General features: G+C 49.2%; 1 protein-coding gene across 4 annotated transcripts; it reads right to left on the minus strand.

Moving 5' to 3' along the window:
* Positions 1-675: 675 nt before the first annotated feature.
* On the minus strand, positions 676-16,467 carry fxr1 (FMR1 autosomal homolog 1). 4 transcript variants are annotated; one of them, XM_061239277.1, is made up of 17 exons: positions 16,365-16,467; positions 13,855-13,907; positions 12,929-13,022; positions 12,677-12,748; positions 11,875-12,023; positions 11,651-11,744; positions 11,143-11,259; positions 9,861-10,031; positions 9,666-9,744; positions 9,241-9,350; positions 9,002-9,088; positions 7,973-8,180; positions 6,736-6,963; positions 5,787-5,987; positions 3,836-3,913; positions 3,064-3,149; positions 676-1,775 (listed from the first exon to the last, which is right to left on the minus strand). In XM_061239277.1, exons 1-17 carry the CDS (start codon positions 16,413-16,415, stop codon positions 1,608-1,610), a joined length of 2,046 nt encoding a protein of 681 aa, XP_061095261.1. In that variant the 5' UTR covers positions 16,416-16,467; the 3' UTR covers positions 676-1,607. The 4 variants fall into 4 exon arrangements, with proteins under 4 accessions (XP_061095261.1, XP_061095260.1, XP_061095263.1 ...); XM_061239276.1 differs by having other exon boundaries at positions 9,002-9,094; XM_061239279.1 differs by lacking the exon at positions 3,836-3,913.
* Positions 16,468-18,104: the final 1,637 nt, after the last annotated feature.

Below are 18,104 nucleotides of genomic sequence, written 5' to 3' on the forward strand. Positions count from 1 at the left end.
AGCAGGATTACTGAGTTAGCTGGATAACTGCACCGAGTAAAACCCACAAAGCAGGATTACTGAGTTAGCTGGATAACTGCACTGAGCAAAACCCACAAAGCAGGATTCCTGAGTTAGCTGGATAACTGCACTGAGTAAAACCCACAAAGCAGGATTACTGAGTTAGCTGGATAACTGCACTGAGTAAAACCCACAAAGCAGGATAACAGAGTTAGCTGGATAACTGCACTGAGTAAAACCCACAAAGCAGGATTACGGAGTTAGCTGGATAACTGCACTGAGCAAAACCCACAAAGCAGGATTACTGAGTTAGCTGGATAACTGCACTGATTAAAACCCACAAAGCAGGATTACGGAGTTAGCTGGATAACAGCACTGAGTAAAGTACTTTTTGCAGTTATCAAGCAAATTCTGTAATCCTGCTTTGTGGAACAGGCCTCAGGTCAAACACTTGGTTTCTAACTAAAAGCATATGCCTGTTGTATCAGTAGTAAGATCACGGTTAAGGCTTTTGCCCCTGTTGTTTGTGTTCTGTTGCGGCACTTTTGTTCGGACCAATGGGAAAGAAAGGCCAGCGATAGGAACCAATTAAAACAGGGCTCCGTTTTATTTAAACTGAAATATGTGCGCTATTCCATATTTATTTGTTATTCTGAATGATTTCAAAACAGAATATGGAAGATCAAGTTTTATTTAAGAACTACCGGCATACAAAACATATTGCACATCAAACAACCAAAATGATCATTAAAAAAAAAAAAAAAAAAACCCATACAGACTAACATATGTAGTTTACAGAACAAACAAAATCTGGAAATTGATCTTTCAGTAGTCCAAATTACAACCTGCATTAAAACACTTTCTGCCAGTTTAGTGTTTAAAAGAACAGCTTAATTTTTTAAATACTGTACATTTTTAAAATAAATAAACCAAACAAAGCCCATTTTTTGCGCAAGTTTCCGCCATTATCGATCCAGTGCCCCCGCAGACGATAGACCAGCGAAGTCCAGTCCTCCAGGACTCTGCAGGTTTTGTTTGTTTGTTTCTTTTTTTTTTTCTTTTCCTGACAGTGTTTTAAAAAAAATGACAACAAAGAGAACAGACCAGTTTCCAGACTAACTCTAATGGGAAAGTAACAATTCAGTGCAAAATTTCCCCCCCAACCCCGTTCAGACTGCATTTTCTATATTTTGTTTTTCCTCGTATGAAGAAGTGGTTGCATATTAAAACGTAACAAAAGCCGCTAACGTTCTTCATAACAAATATTAGGATGTCTGGGCATTCTCCCATCATCACCGTATCTGACAAAAGTTATGTTTTTTTTCTTTTTTTTTTTTTCTACAGCCAACCAACTTTAATGTAGAATCTACTCTCTGAAGGCACAACATCTGTTCATGTACTCAGAACACACATACTAGGTGTAACGTTTTTGTTTATACTTTCTGTTCAGTTTGTATGAAATCCGGATCGATCCCCTGTTGGTTCCAATACGACGGAACTAAAAAAAGTGCGGTAAAGATTCTGGAAGTCCACAGGTCTATCTTTGGCAAGCTTGTACAAGCACTATTTTAAATGTAGAAGTTATGGTTGTTATACTGAGAGCCATTTTAGGAAACCCCGTTAAGGACCGCCGGTTGGTCTTCGCCTCCGTGGTAACCGGCTCTCTCCGTGGCAACGGCGGGCGCTTTCTCCGGCCCCTCCGATTGGCTGACAGAGCCGTTGGGGGTGGTGGTCGCAGCCGAAGGGCCACGTTCCTCGATGAACTCCACCTGCCCCTGAGGAGGGCAGGGACACGGGCGTGAGCCACAGAGACGCACAACACCTGGAGAGAGCTGCTGCTTGGCAGGTAAGACAGTTTAAAGCCTGAGGCTACACATGCGCACTGCGTACCTGAACTGGGTACCTGATGAGATTAATGGGAATTTTATAGAAAAGATTTTATCGTCTTCTGTGCGGCTCAGATGTTTTTATTTAAATAAGATCAATCCCTGGAGAGTAATTAGAATACATTTTTATCAGTGTGAAGTATATTTATTCTAAATATCTAGATTAAATGTGTTGTATAACTGTATTCAAAACATTTTTCTTAGCATTTAACATCATAAACATTTCTATAAATATTCTGCCATGTTACATGGAAACCCCTGAGCAGAGCGGAGAGATTGTAGAGGGGGAAAGTACAGCTGGATGGAGTGTGAGCAGAGCTGGACTCTAATGGGCTGGACTCCACAGGGCTGGACTCCACAGGGCAGGACTCTAATGGGCTGAATTCTACAGGGCCGGAGTCTAATGGGCTGGACTCTACAGGGCTGGACTCTACAGGGCTGGAGTCTAATGGGCTGGACTCTACAGGGCTGGAGTCTAATGGGCTGGACTCTACAGGGCTGGAGTCTAATGGGCTGGAGTCTAATGGGCTGGACTCTACAGGGCTGGAGTCTAATGGGCTGGAGTCTAATGGGCTGGACTCTACAGGGCTGGACTCTACAGGGCTGGAGTCTAATGGGCTGGACTCTACAGGGCTGGACTCTACAGGGCTGGACTCTACAGGGCTGGAGTCTACAGGGCTGGACTCTACAGGGCTGGACTCTACAGGGCTGGACTCTACAGGGCTGGACTCTACAGGGCTGGACTCTACAGGGCCGGACTCTACAGGGCCGGAGTCTAATGGGCTGGACTCTACAGGGCTGGAGTCTAATGGGCCGGACTCTACAGGGCTGGACTCTACAAGGCCGGACTCTACAGGGCTGGAGTCTAATGGGCCGGACTCTACAGGGCTGGACTCTACAGGGCTGGAGTCTAATGGGCCGGACTCTACAGGGCCGGAGTCTAATGGGCTGGACTCTACAGGGCTGGAGTCTAATGGGCCGGACTCTACAGGGCTGGACTCTACAGGGCTGGACTCTACAGGGCTGGACTCTACAGGGCTGGACTCTACAGGGCTGGACTCTACAGGGCCGGAGTCTAATGGGCCGGACTCTACAGGGCTGGAGTCTAATGGGCCGGACTCTACAGGGCTGGACTCTACAGGGCCGGACTCTACAGGGCCGGACACTAGAGGCTCACCAGCTCCTTCTTGTTCTTCTTCAGCTCCTTGGCGTTCCTCTGCCGGCTCTGGGACTCTGCGCGCGATATGTAATCCGCCACTGTAACTGAAGAACACAGGAATAAGACCCGTCACCTCGCGAAAACCCCGGGCAGCGACACGCCTGCACTGCCCCGGAGCGAAACGCAGCACTCCCGGAACACGCAAACCACTTGGGCAAAAGCCAGAGACATTCCCGGCTCGGAATGATAGAGTTCCCCGGCATGCACGTTAAAAAAAAAACTCCCACGTCATAAGTCACTGCAAGGCTTTTACGTCAGTGTTACTCCATTAAAGTAGAACAATAAGCTTCACACCCGGTTCCAAAAAATGTGTTAAGCTGATTAATAGTTAAAAGCCGAGTTAAAGATCAAATGCAGCCTGCTCAAATCAAAATGAAAGACCGGAATTCTCCACTGTAAATCTTATGCCTTGTTTATCTATAAACATTGACAATTAGAGGCCAAGATTCATACTGCACTCAATAGGTACCACCCAACCAGACTACTGAAATGTGCCATTATATTATTGTTCCCCCACAATTGGCAGAATTAATATAATTGTACACTTCCCCTCATTTATAAAGTCTTAAATAAGGTAGAAAGGAAATATATTTGCTGAAAAAGAACAGGCCACATGGGCCCCGGTCAGTGGTGAGTTTAGAGCGGAGCAGGGCCCCCCAGGGCGTGAGAGGGCGCATTCAGTCATGCCGGTTTCTGAAACGCACGCAATCCCACGATGCTCTGCGTTTACCTGGCTGCCTCTCCTCAGGGGGGCGGAGCCGGCGCCGGCGGCTACGGTTACGCCGCTCCTGCTTAGCGTCCGGATCATCTACGGAGAACGAGACGCTGTGGATCCCTCTCCCGCTAACGCTGTGGGATCCCTCTCCCGCTAACGCTGTGGATCCCTCTCCCGCTAACGCTGTGGATCCCTCTCCCGCTAACGCTGTGGGATCCCTCTCCCGCTAACGCTGTGGATCCCTCTCCCGCTAACGCTGTGGATCCCTCTCCCGCTAACGCTGTGGATCCCTCTCCCGCTAACGCTGTGGATCCCTCTCCCGCTAACGCTGTAGAGATCACTCTCCCACTAACGCTGTGGATCCCTCGCCCGCTAACGCTGTGGATCCCTCTCCCGCTAACGCTGTGGATCCCTCTCCCGCTAACGCTGTGGATCCCTCTCCCGCTAACGCTGTGGATCCCTCTCCCGCTAACGCTGTGGATCCCTCACCCGCTAACACTGTAGAGATCCCTCTCCCGCTAACGCTGTAGAGATCCCTCTCCCGCTAACGCTGTGGATCCCTCTCCCGCTAACGCTGTGGATCCCTCTCCCGCTAATGCTGTAGAGATCCCTCTCCCGCTAATGCTGTAGAGATCCCTCTCCCGCTAACGCTGTAGAGATCCCTCTCCCGCTAATGCTGTGGATCCCTCTCCCGCTAACGCTGTAGAGATCCCTCTCCCGCTAACGCTGTAGAGATCCCTCTCCCACTAACGCTGTAGAGATCCCTCTCCCGCTAACGCTGTGGATCCCTCTCCCGCTAACGCTGAAGAGATCCCTCGCCCCCTAACGCTGTGGATCCCTCACCTGCTAACGCTGTAGAGATCCCTCGCCCCCTAACGCTGTGGATCCCTGTCCCGCTAACGCTGTAGAGATCCCTCGCCCCCTAACACTGTGGATCCCTCTCCCGCTAACGCTGAAGAGATCCCTCGCCCCCTAACGCTGTGGATCCCTCACCTGCTAACGCTGTAGAGATCCCTCGCCCCCTAACGCTGTGGATCCCTCACCTGCTAACGCTGTAGAGATCCCTCGCCCCCTAACACTGTGGATCCCTCTCCCGCTAACGCTGAAGAGATCCCTCGCCCCCTAACGCTGTGGATCCCTCACCTGCTAACGCTGTAGAGATCCCTCGCCCCCTAACGCTGTGGATCCCTCACCTGCTAACGCTGTAGAGATCCCTCTCCCGCTAATGCTCTAAAGATCCCTCTCCTGCTAACGTCGTAGAGAACCCTCTCCCAGTAAAGACTCAGCTAGGAAGCTGCGGCTAGACTGAGACATTTTCAAAATTTTCCCAACATTTCCCCAATTTTCCCAATTAATCAGGACAGGACTGTCATTTTCCAAATTTTTCCTAACATTTCCCCAGTTTTCCCAATTAATCAGGACAGGACTGTGATTTTCCAGAGTTTTCTTTAAATGTTTTTGGTGTACAACTGAAAGTTGGAGAGAACATTCTCCAATGAAGCCAAACACCAGTGACCCCACACATACATGCGAGTGATGGGAGACTGCGATATTGAGACACCAACCGTGTGCAGGAGCTACAAGCAGCCACCAATCACTGACCCGTTCACACGAACAGAACACAGTCATTGGTTCAAACGAATGTGACAGCTCCAGCCATTATGATGTCACAAGACCTCATTCTGCCATCACTGGATCAGAGGTGCCTTCTCCAAAATGGCCGACAGAGAGGGGCAGGTTCTGAAGGAAAGGTTGTGAGAGGCGGGTTATGAGGGGCGGGTTCTGAGAGGCGGGTTCTGAGAGGCGGGTTCTGAGGGGCGGGTTCTGAGGGGCGGGTTCTGAGGGGCGGGTTCTGAGGGGCGGGTTCTGAGAGGCGGGTTCTGAGGGGCGGGTTCTGAGAGGCGGGTTCTGAGGGGTGGGTTCTGAGAGGCGGGTTCTGGAGGACGGGCGCGGCGCTGGCGGTTACCGATGCCGTTCTCGCTGAGCGAGCCGTTGTCGGACTCGCTGAGGCCGTCGATGAGCGAGGCGTCCTCGTCCGTCCTGCGGCGGCGGGACCGGCGGCGGCGTGCTGGGAGGGGCTGCGACTCGCTGCCGTCCGTGTCCGCCGTCTGATCCGTCTCCGTGTGATCCAGCACGCTGTACGGGTTACTGTCCGGGTCCCGCAGCACTGAGAACAACATCAACACAACGTTTACACAACATGAACCCAACATTTACACACGCTGTCCGGGTCCCGCAGCACTGAGAACAACATCAACCCAACATTTACACAACATTCACACAACATCAACCCAACATTTACACAACATTCAAACAACATTTACACACACTGTCTGGGTCCCACAGCACTGAGAACAACACCTACACCACCACTACCCAACATCTACACCACCACTACCCAACATGTACACTTGCACTACCCAACATTTACACCACCACTACCCAACATCTACACCACCACTACCCAACCTTTACACCACCACTACCCAACATCTACACCACCACTACCCAACATTTACACCACCACTACCCAACATCTACACCACCACTACCCAACATTTACACCTGCACTACCCAACATTTACACCTGCACTACCCAACATTTACACCTGCACTACCCAACATTTACACCACCACTACCCAACATTTACACCTGTGCTAGGATGAAGGCCTGCACCCACACAGGCCGGTGCTTTCCAACCCTGGTCTGGAGAGCGACTGGGTCTGCTGGTTTTTGTTTTCATCACCCTGTTGACACCCAGGTAACCAGGTGAGGTAACTGTGTAATCAACTGATCTAATTGATCAATTATGTGTCACAGTGAACACCCAGCAGACCCTGTAGCTCTCTGGGACCAGGGCTGGAGCTTCAAGCGATGTGTGCCCTGGTCAGAGCTGTGTTAGCCGGTTCAGTACCTGAGCTGATGGAGGAGGTGGAGCCCCCCCTCCCGGCCCCCCTGCCCCGGGTGCTGGGGCCCCCGCGCCCCCCCCGGGCCCCCCCCGGCCCCCCCGGCCCCCCCGGCCTCCTCCTGCTGTCCCTCATTGGCCTCCGCTCCGGCTCCTCCCCCGCCAGCGACCAATCGCTGAGCTCGTCCTTGCGCTCCGAGTCCGTCTCCGAGGCGTTGGACTGCTCCGAGTTCGTGCCTGCGGGCGCCGTGGAAACAGAGGCGTCAGTTTAACCGCCAATTACCGCGCACACGCATCACAGTAAGCTGTTCGGGAATACCTGAAAACTCACATGAATGCCAGTGGGCGAGGCTTTAGTGTGTTGTGGTGTCAGGTGGGCGGGGCTATAGTGTCAGGTGGGCAGGGCTATAGTGTCAGGTGGGCGGGGCTATAGTGTCAGGTGGGCGGGGCTATAGTGTCAGGTGGGCAGGGCTATAGTGTCAGGTGGGCGGGGCTATAGTGTCAGGTGGGCAGGGCTAATAGTGTCAGGTGGGCGGGGCTATAGTGTCAGGTGGGCGGGGCTATAGTGTCAGGTGGGCAGGGCTATAGTGTCAGGTGGGCGGGGCTATAGTGTCAGGTGGGCGGGGCTATAGTGTCAGGTGGGCGGGGCTATAGTGTCAGGTGGGCGGGGCTATAGTGTCAGGTGGGCGGGGCTATAGTGTCAGGTGGGCGGGGCTATAGTGTCAGGTGGGCGGGGCTATAGTGTCAGGTGGGCGGGGCTAAAGTGTCAGGTGGGCGGGGCTAATAGTGTCAGGTGGGCGGGGCTATAGTGTCAGGTGGGCGGGGCTATAGTGTCAGGTGGGCGGGGCTATAGTGTCAGGTGGGCGGGGCTATAGTGTCAGGTGGGCGGGGCTATAGTGTCAGGTGGGCGGGGCTATAGTGTCAGGTGGGCGGGGCTATAGTGTCAGGTGGGCGGGGCTATAGTGTCAGGTGGGCGGGGCTATAGTGTCAGGTGGGCAGGGCTAATAGTGTCAGGTGGGCAGGGCTAATAGTGTCAGGTGGGCAGGGCTATAGTGTCAGGTGGGCAGGGCTATCGTGGCTATAGTGTGAAGTAGGCTGGGTTACAATATCTGTGGGCAGGGCTATAGTGTCGGGGGCGGGGCTATAGTGTGTTGTGGCGTCAGGTGGGCGGGGCTAGTGTGGCTATAATGTGGGTGGGCGGGGCTATAGTATCAGGCGGAGCAATAGCATCGTTAGGCGGGGCTACCGTAGCCGGAGGTGTAGTTGGGCCCTCGGCGGCCGCGGCCCCTCCCGGTGTAGGACCGCCCGCGCAGAGAGGAGGCCTGGGGGGGCTCGTCCGGCCCGAAGCCCTTCTCCTTATCCACGGGCCGGCCGGGGGAGGGCCGCACGCCCATGCCGATCTGCCTCAGCTGCTCATCGATCTGCAGCCTCTCCAAGCGCAGCTGCTCCACCTCCTGCAGGGGGAACCAGCCGCACGCGGTCACACACACTGCCCAACACCAGCCGCACGCGGTCACACACACTGCCCAACACCAGCCCCACACGGTCACACACACTGCCCAACACCAGCCCCACGCAGTCACACACACTGCCCAACACCAGCCCCACGCAGTCACACACACTGCCCAACACCAGCTGCACGCAGTCACACACTGCCCAACACCAGCCCAACACGGTCACACACACTGCCCAACACCAGCCCCACACGGTCACACACACTGCCCAACACCAGCCCCACGCAGTCACACACACTGCCCAACACCAGCCCCACGCAGTCACACACACTGCCCAACACCAGCTGCACGCAGTCACACACTGCCCAACACCAGCCCAACACGGTCACACACACTGCCCAACACCAGCCGCACGCGGTCACACACACTGCCCAACACCAGCCCCACGCAGTCACACACACTGCCCAACACCAGCCGCACGCGGTCACACACACTGCCCAACACCAGCCGCACGCGGTCACACACACTGCCCAACACCAGCCCAACACGGTCACACACACTGCCCAACACCAGCCCCACACTGCAGGCCCAACACCAGCCCCACGCGGTCAGTCCCAGGACAGAAACACTGCAGGCCCAACACAAAATGAACACATGAACCCGGCAGACCAGGGCTGCCCAACCCTGCTCCGGGAGCTCTACCATCCTGCAGGTTTTCACCCCAACTCCAACAGAGCCTAGCATTAAGCAGCTAGAGCAGAGCCGCCCAACCCTGTTCCTAATAGTAGATGCATTTGACCCGGCTGTGGTGATGTGCTTACATTCAGGTAGGAGATGTGGTACTCCAGCAGGACCTGCACGTTCCCGATGCTCTCCTTCGTGCCGACAAACGTGAACGGGACCGTTCCCTGTGTCAGAAATGTCAAAATAAAAGCGTTATTTTCGGTGAATAAGAAACAGCATAATCCAAATTCCTCCCAACAATACAGAAACCTTCCATATATATCAGGACGGAAGTTGTGGAGAGGTTTGTTCCTAAATCAGGACGTTGAGGGCTTACTTCTTGTCGAGGAAGCTTGTTGTCATTATCGCCCTCGATCCGGACGCGAACCACCCCGGATTTATCCACGATCTCCTGGATGACCTTCCCGTTTTTGCCGATCACCTTGCCTGCAAACATTACCACACCGTTACCACAACACTGCTAAGCACTCCCAAACTTACGGCCATACGGTAATTCAGACCCGGATAAAACACAGAATAGCTTTTGATTCAAATACTTTTCTACACTTCACAGAGCTTGTCTGATGAACTGGAACCTATGACATTCTCTCAAAAAAAACTTCTGGTCCTTGTGGTTGGCTCAATTGCACCAGGCAAGATCAATCGAGCACAGAAAAGTATCTGAATTGAAAACAGTTGCGTAATCTGGGCCAGGGTCTATTGCTAATTATCCACCAAAAGTGGAGTGAAGCCTCTACCTACCAACCAAGTTCCTGGGGATGGGCACAGAGTCCTCGAGGAACTCCAGGTAACTCCTGGCCTTCTGGACCGCTTCTGCAGACTGGACAGAGGAGGGGGGGGGGGGTGAATAAAACAAAAAAACATAACATTCAGAGACGCCTCCACCCCTCCACCCCGTCGTTCCTAAAGCAAAAGAGCGGCCCCCCTCTCCCTCACCTCCCCGTAGATCCGGAAGGTTCCCCGGTCCTCGTCCAGCTCGATGGCGGTGACCCCCGGCACCTTGCGGGCCTGCTGGATGTTGCTGCCGTGGCTGCCGATGGCCAGGCCCATCAGGTCCTCCCGCACCGAGAACTCCTCCTGGAAGGCCGAGGCCAGCTGCTTCGTGTTCTGGAAGCGTCCGAGCGGGAGGAACAAGGTGAGGGACGGGCGATTCCGCAGGGCGAGCTCGGTCAGCGGACCGGCGGGGGCATAAACGGGAATTCGGCAAAGGAGAAATTCCGCAGTCTTTTTTTTTCCCCACACAGAGAGTGGTCACTGTGTGGAATAGCTTGCCAGGACATGTAGTGGAGGCAGAAACGCTGGGGGGTTTTCAAGACCAGGCTTGATATGATACTATTTAGCTTTCAGGTAAACTAAGCAGTACGTACACTTTAGTGGTAGGAGAAGGCGCGCATTTCAGGGCTGAGTGGCCTGTTCTCACATTATGTCTGTTATGTTAATGACTCGGGTTCCGGCGGCTTCTCAGGTCATAAACTAGAGCACAGCTGCAATTTCAGGAGAAGCTCTCCTCTCTGGCCTGGAAATGATGGCACATAAATCTGCTTATAGCAGAAATAGAGCTCTCTCTCCGAGCACAATCCCTCTCCTCTCTCGTTCACACAAAACGCACGCGAAAGAAAGCCATCACAGCCGAGTGGAGAAAGGCTAAGCCGGTGTGGGTCGATGACCTGCTGGCCTCAACCATCCGCTTGGGGTTCTGGCATATCTCTGTTGCACAGTAACATATCGTGACGTGTCGCATTGTGATTGCTGTAGACTAATAATCAGGCACTGAAAGTACAGCTCGATAGAGTGTACGCTATAATGTAAAAAACTAAACATTAATTCAATTTTCCGCTATGTTTTAATTTTCCTGTGTATAGTTGCCTATACACAGGGGATACCCTGCTAAGACCTTACCTGAGATGAGCAAACGGACAAAATTATATTTATGCTTATCATTTTCTGCAACAGCGGGAAAATGAAGCTCTGAATGTGTGCTTTGGAAATTCTACAGCAATCAAATCACGACACGTCATAATAAGTCACGACACGTCACGATAAGTCACGACACGTCACAATAAGTCACGACACGTCACGATATGTCACGACACGTCACGATATGTCACGACACGTCACGATATGTCACGACACTCCGCAGCAGAGATGTGCAGAGACAGGCGAGCGGACCGTGGGCCGGCGCCAGCGCTCACGGGAGGAGCAGGGCGGGACCTCGTACCTCCAGGTGCTTGGTGGCCTCCTCGTTCCGGGACACCAGCATCAGCTTGGTCCGCAGGCTGCGCAGGTGCATGTCGCTCAGGATGGCCACCCTCTTCACCGTGGCCTCGCTCTTGGACTGAACGCCGACACAACAAACATTTAACGCATTCGTCAAAGGCGTGCGGCACAAGATTTTTTTTTGCCTGGCTGTGGTCATGCGTTTACACAAGACGTCCTCTCCCGTTTTCAACCCACCAACCGGCCTGTTTTTAGATTCTATATAGCAGTCGATAGCCATTGAGCAAAAAGCAATTCCAAGGTTGTCCATGGTTGACCAAGCCCTGTCGGCTTGTCGTTTTTGCTTCACTGTCGTTTTTACCTCTTCCCCTCTGCCATATACTGCAGCTACAGACACTCCACTGCTACAGACACTCCACTGACACTTGACCCCACCCCACAGGCTCTGTGGCCACACCCACCCCTCCACACACAGAAAAGAGCATCATGCACAGGAGACTGGGCCTCACCAGAACCACCAGTTTGCTCGTGTCCGGGCAGTAGACGATCCGACAGGCTCCCACCGCCTTTTTGAAATCTTTGTGCGCTCCTTCTTGTTCACACCTACAAATAACCAGAACATAATTATGACTATAAACCGGGACTTAAAAAGAACTAGCCACGCACACTTGATGGCGTGACCAGGTAACGGGGCCGCTGGCTGAATGGACGGCGTCGTCGTCGCGGTACGTACGCGGCCTTCAGGTCGTCGGGCACGGCCACCGCGCACTTGGAGAAGGTGCTCTTGGTGACGGCCGCGTGGCGGTTGACGGGCCGCAGGCGCTCGAAGGTGACGATCTCGTTGTATGTGGCGTCGCACGCGGCGTATTCGATCACGTAGAACTGCGGGAGGAAGCGGCAGCGCGCGTTAGCACCGCACATACGCCACGCTTTCGGATTTAAACGCTCTTCCGGTTGGTGCCAATCACCACTGGTGTGCGTGTGTGTGTCTGTGTGTCTGTGTGTGTGTGTGTGTGTGTGTGTGTGTGTGTCTGTGTATGAATGGGTGAATGAGAAGCATCAATTGTAGAGCGCTTCGGATAAAGGCACTATATAATTCCCAACCATTTAACATTCTGTGCTCGACTAATCTTGCCTGGTGCAACCGAGCCAACCATGAGCACCAGAAGGCAGGGCTTGCACTTTCTGAGAGTATCTCGTCAGTTCCAACCTAGTGGCTAAGGTGGCTGACTGGGACCTGGAAGGTTGGTGGTTCAAGCTCCGGTGTAGCCACAATAAGATCTGCACAACTGTCGGGCCTTTTAGCAAGGCCCTTAACCCCACACTGCTCCGGGGGGGGGGATTTGCTCAGTCTAATCAACTGTAAGTCGCTTTGGATAAAAGCACCAGCTATAAAACTGTAATGTAACACACCAGACGAGCTCAGTAAAACCTTTACAAAACGATTACGTGTTTAAGCCAGGCCTGCGACACTGCTCCGAGCGAGATGCGGGCTACAGAGAGTTCCAGGCCGGGGGGAGGGGATTCTTACGTACATCTCCCTTCATCATCCTCACTTTGGCCAGCCACCACCCGCACGGCTCCTGCTCGTTGGCTCTGGAGAAAATCTGCGGCGTGGAGAGAGAGAGAGAGAAATTAGGCCGTCGTCCGCGCAACCAAACGGACAGAACGGCGTAGCTACGAACGCATCGAACGTTTATCATAACAGCGGCGTCTGCCCACGACAACGTGTCTCTGTCATATTCTCGTATTGGGTCTCTGTTTTTGGGTTCCGGGACGTTCCTCACCTCCACCTCTTCCCCCTCGCCGATGTCCCTCTTGCCGTCGGACGGGGGCGGGAGACGCACGTCGCAGAAGGGAACCTGCCGCTCCGGCTGCCAGCTTCAAATGAAATAAACAAAACAATATCTCTCTGCGTCACAAAGGAACACAAACGTGAACCCTTTTAGGCCAATAAAGTATGAAGTATGCCGGCTGTTCATTTTGTAACGAGAAAAACATGATCTGGCGCCGGAGCCAATTTTGGGAGCATGATTGATCTGTTAAATATGGGGAATACCACTCCTGACCACTAGGGGGTTTCGGGTTGATTTGATTTGGTTTGATTTGTGGGTTCTCATCAGTATTATTCTGGCTAATCACAATTCCTGACTCTATGGTGCAAAACCAAGAAATAGCCCAAACCAAACACTGAATGTTCCCCATCATCATTAATTTAGCATTTAACAAAAATGTACACAACAGTCAATAGACGTTTAATGCATCAATACAGGTTAGGTACCATCAGCTGTCTGACCGGGGCCCGGTTCCACAAAGCAGGATTACGGATTTAGCTGAATAACTGCACTGAGTAAAATCCGGAACGCCCCAATTCTGGAACACGGAATGGAAGTAAAACAAGCTGTTCCGGGTTTCATTCTGTTGATGTCCAGTCACCCTAAATGGGCGACATTAGCTCAGGCGGTAAGAGCAGTCTTCTGGCAGTGGGAGGGTTGCCGGTTCGATCCCGCCCTGGGTGTGTCGAAGTGTCCTTGAGCAAGACACCTAACCCCCAAATGCTCCTGACGAGCTGGTAGGTGTCTTGCCTGGCAGCCAATCCCCGTCGGTGTGCGAGTGTGTGTATGAATGGGTGAATGAGAAGCATCAATTGTACAGCGCTTTGGATAAAGGCGCTATATAAATGCCAACCATTTACCATAAATGTTGCACTTACTTATTTTCGAAGACAATGGTGAGAGAGTCATCATGGACATCTTTGACAAACCCCTGCAACACAAGACGCACCTTTGAATTCAGAAACAATTCTGTGACACATTTCTGGCCAGATTCATAGGCACAGATTAATCCTAGTCCCAGACTAAATTTTGTACGGAGAATCTGTTGAAAATTGAATTAAATCCAGGACTAAGCTTAATCAGTGCCTGTGAAACCAGCCGCAAATGTCCTAGCAAGCCTCTCATTTTCAGTGCAAAGACAAGCCCTCGAAGGGAGCAAACTAAGGACATGAGAAGTATTTTTTGAATGACCCCATTAAGAATATTTTGCAGTGCTTCAGTGCTACAGCTCAACACTAGAGCTGGCTGAGCAGTTCACTGTTTAGCGCCAGCGCAAGTCCCCCCCCCCCCCCCCCCCCCCCCCATGTCAGCTGTAACTTATGTAACAGTTTGTTTACCAAGAAAAAGAAAACCAATTTAAAGTGAACAAAAGCATCAAGCCAGTTAATTATATTATAGGGCCACCCTGACCCAAAGTTATACATCAAAGTCTAATCAGACAAAGAACACTCATGTCAGCTACTTACACGGAAAACAAACAGCAAGTATAATTCTCAAACCAGTACAAATGTTCACTGCACACCACGTGTCTATCGACAATGATATGCATTCATGCAAAACAAACCCATTAAAAGTGCTTCTTTCATATATATATATTTATATAATTCTACACTTCCCTGCCAATTTCTTGGGGGGTCAGTTCTTTTTAGAATGTTAAGTAAAAGAAGTCTAGTGTGTGTCCACCAAACAGGATGAATTATGTCACTCCTCAAAATGACTTACAGTTCACTTTGTTTACAGTTAGTTTGCAAGATACAGCGAGATCCCCAAATAATATCACATGTAAGAGGAAGAGGAAAATCTGTCTGCTTTCTGTGATTATATAGTGGCGGTGTCTCTTTAGTTAAGAGTGGCTATCAGCGAGCCAGCGATTCAAAAATAGCCCTGGCGTCCAAACTATCTGCTGAACCTGACGACAACTGTAGATTGACAGCGAGCAGCTGACGTGCCGGGGTGCATTCTGGGAATAACTTGAAGATGACACAATGCTGATATTAATAGCTTGAACTCACATTATTTCCGATCATTAAACGCTTCTCTCTTAAAATAGTGTTTTCATAGATTCGTATACTATGTAATTGTACCATTATAGGGCCGTGCTTGCTCAGAAACCACCTACGAACTCAAATTCAAAGAATATCGATGATTCGCTTGCAGTATGAGGTGTTTGTGACGGACAAAATCGAATGTACAATGCTTAAAATCAATCATAGACATGTAAAATGACCGAAAACATAATAATCATCGTGATAAATAAATATCGTGTTTTTGTTATGGGGGGGCACATGGGGATACACACAGAATACGTTTAAATTTTAAATTGAAGTAAAGTAGTAAGCAAGTCTTTCAGTTTCTTTTCCATCACCTGACACATCGTTAAGTTTCATTTCAGTCCAACTACCCTAGTCATCCATTTTCACTCTCCGAAGTTAATGTTACGTGATACGTACATTCCAAGTAACCTAAAACGTAATTTGCTTAATGTACATTTTCCATCTTCCTGAGATTTAAATGAGATAATCTAGCGACTCAATACTCCCAATATTTAAAAATGCGACGTTTTAAGGTTTGATCTTCGCATATTGCTCTTGCATATTAACAGGCTATAACTACCTACGATTGTGGCTGTTATTGCTATTGTTACAGTAATTGTTATTGTTACAATAAACTAAGTCAACTATACCTAGCTAGTTTGTTGACAACGAAACGTCAGCCCATTTAAAACCATGGCCGAGAAGCTAGCAAACTTGCTAGCTGGACAGCTAACTTTTCAGGGAACTTATAAAACATATTTGTATGGTGATTTCGCTTACTTGTTGCAAACATTGGTCAAAACTATACGCTCTAAAAGTGAAACACAATTTCGGTGCGATATAAACCACTGTCCAACGTTATGTGATAAATAATTTCGCTAATTAATGTTACAATCAGAAAGCAAAACAAGCAGCAAAGTACAATGCCGTACGTTAGCCCATTAGCTCGCTAGCTAGGCCAGCGACATGACAACAAAGAGGTTTGTTCGCTTTTTAAGTTGCTCAAAACAAAGGCAGTACATGCTTATCATTTCTTCTTCGACTCACAAAGTAAGTAAAATGAAATGGAATTGGTTCGGTAGCATAAACTAACCCAGTTAAATTCATAAATAGCTAACTAGCTAGTCACAGAAGTATATCTAGCTACATAACGTTAGTTAGCTAACGTTAGCCACACCAGCGACGTTCAGACATGTTTGGGCAAACGTCAAATCAGTTTTCTTTTACTTTAACCTTTTTTCTCCCACACACATCGCTAGGTAGAATCGGAACCGATGTCCTTCGCTATCTGTATCTTACAGAAGTAACCATACCAATTTTCAAAAGTGTTAGTCCGGCCAGCTATGAATATTTACCTTGTAATATGCTCCGTTGGAGCCACGGACCTCTACTGTCAGTTCCTCCATATTGGACACGCAATGTATGCTGGGAAAGGATTCTAGAAATGTACGGATTATGCATAGTACTAATTTTGCTTGCTCACGTACTTCAAGCGTGTAATGTTTCATAAAAAATGCATTACCGGGTACACACTCAATGCAAATGTGACTAGGAGATGTGAAAATGCTCGGATTATGTCTGCTCCTGGACAACAAATGTTAAAACTTCCCAACAGGGTGCATGCCCAATACAAACGTAGAAAAATCTGAAAATGTAAGACTTCTGTAACTGTTTATTTATTTATTTATTTAAATGGGCATCTTTTGTTCTCGCAACCTTATTGAAATGTTTTAATGTGTTTTTAGCTATCTGTCCTGTAGTACTTGTATTGCTGTGATTGTTCATTGAAATACTTTGATCATGTTACTTCACAGTATTCTGAGTATTTGCCCATTTACATGAAAGAGTCTCCGAAAATTAAGATTCATCACCACGATTCCAGGTTGCGTCAAAGGGGCCATAATCTGTCATCTCTGCTGAGACTTTTTATTGGTATCATTTATACCCATGGTTACTGGTGTAAATTAGGAGGAGAGGCAGCCAATATTATTTATTTATTTATTTATTTATTTAATTCAATTTCAGCAAGAAGTGGGAATACTTAAATATTTTGTGGAGAAAATATTTGTAAAAGTCTACATTAAGCGAACAGCCACTTCCAAGCGCAGGATATGCTTTAGTATACCAGGACTATTACCTGTGTAGTGAAATGAACCAGTCAGGTATGCGATTTGAAATGGCTAAAGTATGTTATGAACCCTCACGCTACACTAGAGTGTCTAAATGAATGAATTAAGTGTACGGGATGTTCCCGTTGGAGTTATTTACCACGGAAAGACCAGCTTCCAGTTCCATTCCTTCCTCCGTTTCATTCCATTCCTCATAAGCAATAATGTCACGAAGTTTTGCCTAAATTCCTGTGTTATATTTCCAGTACAGACCTGCCCTTCCATTGCTAATTATCCAGCATTTATAAAGAATATTAAATTGCGTAATATCCGAGCTGATATATAACCAAGCAGCAAACAAAAGCTGCCAAAATGTGTCTTTTTAACCGCCCTTTAAGAAAACACAATGAAAGCACATTTATTTAGATCTGAAGGCCTCCGCTCTGAAACACCGTGAAATGTACAAAAAGAATGTCGAGTATTTTGGAACATAATTTTTCTCGCCCCGTTTGCAGCTGCGATATTGACACACTACTGCCATCTGGAGGACAAATCTCAAAAGATACTTTTTGGATTATTTGACTACTCTAAATACCTTTTTAGGATTTAAATATTGATACAAAGTTTTAATTGGATAATTTAAAAAAAAAATCATCCTAACTTACTCTAACAAAGTGCTTTTACATACCTATAAAAGCTATCAGATATCACTGATATATTTCTATACCTATTAGATTCTCGCCATAAATTGTTATTTAAAACTCAGGCAGAATTGTGTTGCATGTAACAAAAAAATAAACATAATTCTAAGAGTGCCTTTGATCTGGAAAATGTGCTAGTGTAAGTAAATACACATACATGAGAGGAAGCACTTACTACAAAGAAAATTAGATGTATAACGCAATGAGCTCTGTACTGCCATCTCGTGGCATTCCTGTGCCAAGTCATCTTATGGCTGACAGTAAGTGTCACAATTAGTTAAATAAA

Source organism: Conger conger, chromosome 4 (assembly GCF_963514075.1).
Source record: "Conger conger chromosome 4, fConCon1.1, whole genome shotgun sequence".
Taxonomy (NCBI): Eukaryota; Metazoa; Chordata; class Actinopteri; order Anguilliformes; family Congridae; genus Conger; species Conger conger.